Source organism: Chaetura pelagica, unplaced genomic scaffold (assembly GCF_000747805.2).
Source record: "Chaetura pelagica isolate M959 unplaced genomic scaffold, ChaPel_1.0 scaffold2088, whole genome shotgun sequence".
Taxonomy (NCBI): Eukaryota; Metazoa; Chordata; class Aves; order Apodiformes; family Apodidae; genus Chaetura; species Chaetura pelagica.
The window spans coordinates 9,789-16,522 of record NW_009954214.1 but is presented as its reverse complement, the minus strand read 5'-3'; the positions used below and the strand labels follow the sequence as shown (position 1 = coordinate 16,522).

The 6,734-nt window shown below is 54.5% G+C and overlaps 2 protein-coding genes across 2 annotated transcripts in view; both read left to right on the top strand.

Moving 5' to 3' along the window:
* LOC104393682 (digestive cysteine proteinase 1-like) overlaps nucleotides 1-731 on the top strand; it is a 20,114-nt gene extending 19,383 nt beyond the window's left edge. The window contains 2 exon segments of the mRNA XM_010003195.1: nucleotides 164-356; nucleotides 544-731. Coding sequence (XP_010001497.1) covers nucleotides 164-356; nucleotides 544-731 — 381 coding nt within the window.
* A 524-nt stretch (nucleotides 732-1,255) lies between these two features.
* Nucleotides 1,256-6,734, top strand: part of LOC104393681 (digestive cysteine proteinase 2-like) — an 8,989-nt gene continuing 3,510 nt past the window's right edge. Inside the window, exon 1 of the mRNA XM_010003194.1 lies at nucleotides 1,256-1,328. Within this exon, the coding sequence (XP_010001496.1) occupies nucleotides 1,256-1,328 (73 nt within the window). The remainder of the gene's footprint in view (nucleotides 1,329-6,734) is intronic.

The following is a 6,734-nucleotide window of genomic DNA, read 5'->3' as shown; positions in this document are numbered from 1 at the left end:
TGAAGGGCAGGTTGGATGGGGCTTGGAGCAACCTGGGCTGGTGGGAGGTGTCCCTGCCCATGCAGGGGGTTGGGACTGGATGATCTTTAAGGTCCCTTCCAACCCAAATTATTCTGTGAGTCTACAACCCGGGTGCCACCTCAGCCTCTCCCTCTCCTCCCAGAATGGCTAAACCTGCCACTACAACCAGTCAGAGCTGCTGGCCCAGCTCTCTGGCTATGTCCTGCTGCAGCCGGGCAGCCCCGCGGCGCTGAAGGCCGCGCTGGCCAAGCACGGCCCCGTGGCCGTCAACATCGATGCCTCACACAAGTCCTTCGCCTTCTACGCCAACGGCGTCTACGAGGAGCCCCTCTGTGGTGAGTCCAGCCGCCCTGGAGGCCCCAGGTCCTGCTCCTCAGGGCTGGGAGAGGCAACGGTGTTTGCAGGGTGGGATTGGCCTCCCCGCTGAGCTCCCAGCGGGGGATTCGGGGCCACTCGCTGCATCCTCCTGCTCCAAGGGAGGAGGACTGAGATGGCTCCGTTTTCTTCTCTCCTCCTGGCCAGGAAATGAGGTGTCAGCTCTGGACCATGCAGTGCTGGCCGTGGGCTACGGGGTCCTGCATGGCAAGAGCTACTGGCTCATCAAGAACTCCTGGTCCACGTACTGGGGCAACGATGGCTACATCCTCATGGCCATGAAGGACAACAACTGTGGCGTGGCCACTGCTGCTTCCTTCCCCATCCTGGCATGATAGGACACGGCCCCATGTGTGTCCTGTGCCCTCCATGTCTCCCTGAGCAGCTCCAGATGGAGAAGGGCCTGGCAGAGGGATGTGGGACCCCAGGAGGTGGCTGTGGGGCACAGGGGGGCAGCTCAGCTGGGAGGTTGGTGGATACTCCCAGGCCTCTGGAGAGGAAATTTCCCATTTTGGCAATAAAAGCCTGCAGAAGTGATCCTGTCTGTCATCTGGGGTGTCTTCTGCTTCCCTGACCCATCCCATGCCAACCACAGCCTTCTGCAGCCCTTTGTGTGATGAGTTTCAGCCAGTGCTCAGCCCAGGCTCAACCCTGGTTGGGTTACACGCATCCTAACCCTAGAGTTTTTTGTACCACCCCCAGAAATGTCACCAGCCCCTTCCCCAGTAATGGGAGGGAGCCTGAACCCACCCTGAGAAGCTGGGCTGGGCTCAGGGCCCTTCTGTTCTCAACTGGACTCTGCCCCATCCTGACAACCAGCATCACACCAGGAATAAGGGAGCTGCCCCCACCAGAGAACATGGTCCCCACTGTCCAGGGCTTCTTGGGACACCTGGGTCCTCTGCTCAGCCTGTCTCCAGGCTTCTACATGGGTCAGTGCTTGGTGACTCAGTTTCCCCATTCATCTTGGGGGGAAACCTGGGGGTTTCCATACCACTGCCCCCAGGAGGAAGGGAGCCCAAATGGACCCAAAGCTCATTTCACCCAGGACACTTCAGGGGGTGTTTGTCCAACCACCAAGGAAGCAGTGGGGTTCAGAGATGTCATGTTCCTTTCATCTCTGCCACTTCACCCCAAAACTTCACAGCCACAGAGAAGCCTGGGTGAGAGCCAAGGGGTCAGCAAGGCCTGTGCTGGGCAGCAGGGGGTGGGAAGGTTCATTCTGGGGGTTCTGGTCATGCCCACCCTGGGGAGAGAGTCACACAGACAGCATGGGTGGGCAACCCAAGCTCCCAGCTGGGAGCTGTTGGCACTACCAGCCTCTGCCTGCCCAATTAGAGAGAGCTTAATTAGACAGAGCCCAATTAGCAGCTGGGCAGGTGGGGAGGGGAGCCTACAAAAGGAGAAGAGACAACCCTGGTCTGTGTCAACCATTCCACAGCCTCCATCCTCCCAAAAACACCTTTTGGGCAGCCGAGAAGCAACATCCCCCCGTGGTTCCACCTTCCTCAGCAGGAGCCACTGGCACGTCCTTCCAGCAGATGGGATTGCTCCAAATCCAGGGTGGCAAGTCCTCCTATTTCCTTGTTTTCTTTCACTCCTTCACCTGCTTCTTTTCCAATTTGCTGCCTTGATTCTTTTTTTCTGAAGGGTTTTTTAATCACCCTGAGCGGGGGGTGCTGACTCGAATCCACCTCTGGGAGAGCAAATCATCACTTGCCTCAGGAATAATGTGGTTTATTCAGTGGGAGTCTGGGTCTCCAGGTCTTTGATTCTCTTGATTGCAGTCAATAAACCATTGCTTTGACTTTCAGGGAACCGTGACTTTCAGGCTCTCTTCTTGGGAAGGTGATGTGGGGAATTTGCTGCTGAACACGCAGGCTGGAGGGTTTTTGCAACCCCAGGAAGCACTGAGAAGGAGCTTGAAATGTTACATTTGTGGCATGAGGGAAAGCAGTTCTGAGCTGGGGTGGTTCAGGAACTTCCAAATAATACTGAAAAAATCCATTTCTTACTTAAAAAAAAAAAAAGGGGAGGGGGAGAAAATAAGAAAGGACACACCTGAAGAGAGTTTTGCTGTTTCCAGAGCCAACCTTGGGTTCTGGCTCCCATCCCAGCTGAGCTGAGCCCTCCAGACTTCCCTCAACACCCAAACCATGGAGTCACTCCAGGTTTTGCTGAGTGAAGCAAAGAACAACCACCTTGATCCTTGTTTTTTGGCTCTCTGGAAGCAAAGCTGGCCTGAAGGTGAGCACTGAAGGTTTCCTTTGGAAGAGGCCTTGGTGCCCAGGTTCCCTGCATCTCCAGCCTGCCAGCTCTGTGGGAAACTGCCCAAATTTCATACCTGGATGGTGAAATATCAGCTGAGGTTGGTGCTTTATGGGCAGCAAACACTGTCCAGAAGGTGAAAGCCAGGAGGATCTGGCACCTATCTCCTCTTGTCCCTCTAAGAATCTCATCTCCTCCTTGGTCTGCAGGGTGAAGCAGCTCAAGGTGGCTCCAGAGGTCAGGTTCATGCTGAAAGTCCTTGGTGATCAGCTTCTAGTCCTCCACCCTGTCCCCTACTTGGTTTTTCTCATGGGCCTCTGCCACTTTCAGGGTGTCCTCCTTGTTGAGCTGCCCCTGTCCTGCCTGTTGAGCTGCCAACCACAAAGTTGGTGCTGAGGTGCTTAAACTGGGCATGGGCAATGTCTGCCTGGGAACTGATCCCTTCAGGGGCTTCTGTGCAGGAGGTGGGAGTCCACTTGGCCACTTCCCAGGCCTTCTCCAGCCTCCCAAAATCTTGTCCATCCTACTTGATGCTTCTTGAGGAATCCACCCATGAAGATGCCACTGACTGTTGAAGTCACCACCTCCCAGGTGAGTGTCCCCCTGCCTTTCACCTCCAACAGTGTCCCCATCCGTGGTGAAGACCATAGAATGGTTTGAGTTGGGAGGGATCTTGAAGATGGTGGGAATGGAAAATGGAGCTGCTGATGTTCCTCCTGGTCTGTATTAAAGACAAGGACACTGTCTCCTCCCTCAGGGTGTTGGAGTTTGGGTCAGGGCTGGGGACATTGTCCTTCTCAGGACCCTCAGCACAGTGATGCCAGCAAATACCCAACAGCTTTATTTTTTTTGCCCCATCCCTGGCAGTGTTGAAGGGCAGGTTGGATGGGGCTTGGAGCAACCTGGGCTGGTGGGAGGTGTCCCTGCCCATGCAGGGGGTTGGGACTGGATGATCTTTAAGGTCCTTCAATCCAAACCAGCCTGGGATTCTATGATCTTCAGTGACTCAGCTCAGGGAGTCACTGAGCTGACCCAGCACAGTGATTATCATTCCCTCCTCCTGCATCCAACTCACCCCTTGGGATGGGAACCTTGGGATAATCCCAGCTCCCTGCTGGGCTCCAACCCCCCCACCCACCCTGGCAGGGCCCAGCACCAGGCAGGACACGGGGAGTTAAGACACACAAACCCTTCCCAAGAGCTCTTTTGTTTCCACTCAAACAGCCTTTCTGGGGGTGAGAGCATCCAGCTCTGCAGGATCAATCTGGCTACACATCCAGCAGTTCAGGGTGGGCTGAGCTTGCCAAGCTCAATGATCCTCTGAGGACAATCCAGCTGGGATTTCAGGCAGGTTTGGGGTTGGTTGGGCTATTTTATTTATTTCTTTATTCATTTCCCCTGCCCTGGATCCAGCAGTTTCTCTCCAGAGGCAGCTGCTCTCCCAGACCTCTGTGCAGCAATGCCAGGTGGTCACAAAATGTGTTCCAGCCCCCAAACTGGCTGCATTTCAGCACTGGATGAATTATCTGTGAACAAAAAAAAAAAACACTCAACCACCCCTCTGGCAGCTCCCATAAAACAAGGTAATTATTCAGAAAGCAGGGGACAGGGGGAGAGCCAGGAGCTGAAAATATTATCTGTGAGTGATTTACAGAGACCCACAGATGGTGTCAGGGAACAGCAGCTGAAACAAAGATGCTTTGGCAACTTTTTGGCTCCCAAATGCTCCAGATGACCTAGGGAAGGCTGAGCTGGAGCTCCCAGAGCTCTGGGGAGGGGGCTCCTGGGGGCTTGAGGTGGGTGAGGACAGAGCTGGGTAGTTATGGGAGAGAAAGGAGAAGTGTCAAGAGAGCCCTGAAGTTCTATCGTAGTAAAAGCTATGACCTGAGGGAGGCCACCTTGCTTTTTGCTACTTAATATAGAATCAGACTGGTTTGGGTGGGAAGGACCTTAAAGATCACCTAGATCCACCCCCCTGCATGGGCAGGGACACCTCCCACCAGCCCAGGTTGCTCCAAGCCCCATCCAACCTGCCCTTCAACACTGCCAGGGATGGGGCAGCCACAGCTTCCCTGGGCAACCTGGGCCAGGCTCTCACCACCCTCACACCCAACAATTTCCTCCTCATCTCCAACCTCCATCTCCCCTCTGCCAGTTCTAATCCATCCCCCCTTGTCCTCTCCCTCCCTGCCCTTGTCCAAAGTTCCTCCCCAGCTTTCCTGGAGCCCCTTCAGGCCCTGGAAGGTGCTCTAAGGTCTCCCTGGAGCCTTCTCTTCCCCAGGCTGAACCCCCCAACTCTCCCAGCCTGTCATACATTAACAGGAATTTTTGGGGGTACAAATCTCTGCATCCAACATGATCTGAGCAGCCTCCCAAGCTCTGCAGATCCAGAAACAGCTTTGCTGCTGGAAAACCACCCAGGCAGTGGCTTTTTAAACGTTTCTTCTCACACTCCCTTCAGTAGCAGCTTTACAAATCCTCTTCCTCAGCTAAACGTGGTGGGTTGTGGCTTTTTTTTTTTCCTTCCCCTTGGCAAACGCTCCGGCAGGTTTGTTGTTCATGTTCTGAAAACAAAATCATCCCTTTTCCTCCAGCTCCAGAGATTTGCAAACCTCCCCTGTGACTTTCAGAGAGGTTTTCTTTCTCCTGGCTGGTGGGGGGTTACGTTTTCCAGCTGCACTGTCAAGCTCCTTCTGCTTCTCCAACCTCCCTCTCCTTCCTCCCCCTTCCCCAGAACCTCAGATCATCACAACCCCTCAACAACGAGGGTGTGTGTTGTGTTGTTTTTTTTTTAATTTCAAGCCAAATTCTGCCTCCTGCTTTCACCAACCACCACTTCCCAATCACCAGGCAGCACAAGGCAACGGATTTGATGAAATTAAGTATTTCTCCTCCACGCAGAGGATTTGCCCGGTGATTAGAACCAGTCCCCGAGGTAGAAGAGCAGAGAGAATTCCAGTGGAACATGCACACCCACGCAGCCTTCCCAAAAACCCAAGACACTCCCCCCCCTTCCCAGCCCTTTTTGGGAAAGGCACCGCAGTGAGCAGCTCATGTTTCAGCTTCACCACTTGTACAAGCTGGGACTGGGAATACTTTGTCATCTGGTGTGGTATAAAAGAGATTTAAAAAAAAAAAAAAGAAGGTGGGGGAAGAAGTTTCCCAAAGATTTCAAGGTGTCTCGGGTGGCCTGAAAGAGAGGAGGGTGAGAAAGGCCAGGAATTCCGGGCAGTGTGGGGAGAAAAGGGAGTTGTCAACATCACTGCGAGGGGTTGTTGCCTGTTTGTTCCCTCCTTTTGGAGCTGGAGAGTGAACTTTTCACTCCAAAATGCTGCAATTCCCCCAGTGGTGTGGGCAGGCAGCAGAGGCCTGAGCTCCCAGCACCTGTTCTGGGTCATACTGTAAAAAAAATGGCAATGATTTGGCTAAGGAAGAAGTGGAATTGTTTTTTTGGGGGGTGAGCTCGGCCCTGGTTGCAGCAACTGGAGTCCAACCTCGTCCCCTGAAATAAAACCCATCGCAGTGTCTGGAGCTGCAAACTGCAGCACCCTGGTTGTGGTGTAACCGCAGTGGGAAGGGATTTGCAACCCTGCCCCAAACCAGAGGCAGCTCCACCCGTGGAAATCCCGGCCTGAGCCCTGCACAGGAGCAGCTGCCCCAGCAGCAGCTGCACTCGGAGCAAAAGGGGGAAACAAGTTCATGTCAAGGTTTTCCTTTTGCTGCAGACGCTTCTTCCTCCCTCGTTCTCTCTTCCTCCAGTTCTCCTTCCCTCGACCTTTCAGGTTTTCCCTCTGGCCCCAGCCCTTCTGGCCCTGCTGCCCCCAAGGTGCAAACATCCTCCCCACCCTCCTGCTTCCTTTCTCCCTCCAGACCTCACGCCCCTGCACCCACCCCCGCCCAGCTCAGTCCCCTCCCCTGGCCCAGCTCAGCCCCCTCCCCTGGCCCAGCTCAGCCCCCTCCCCTATCCCAGCTCCGCCCGCCTCCCATTCTCAATCCGATTCTTCCTAGTAGCCATCCTATTCCTTCTATTCGACCTAGAAATCGCACTCCTACTTCCACTCCCCTGAGCT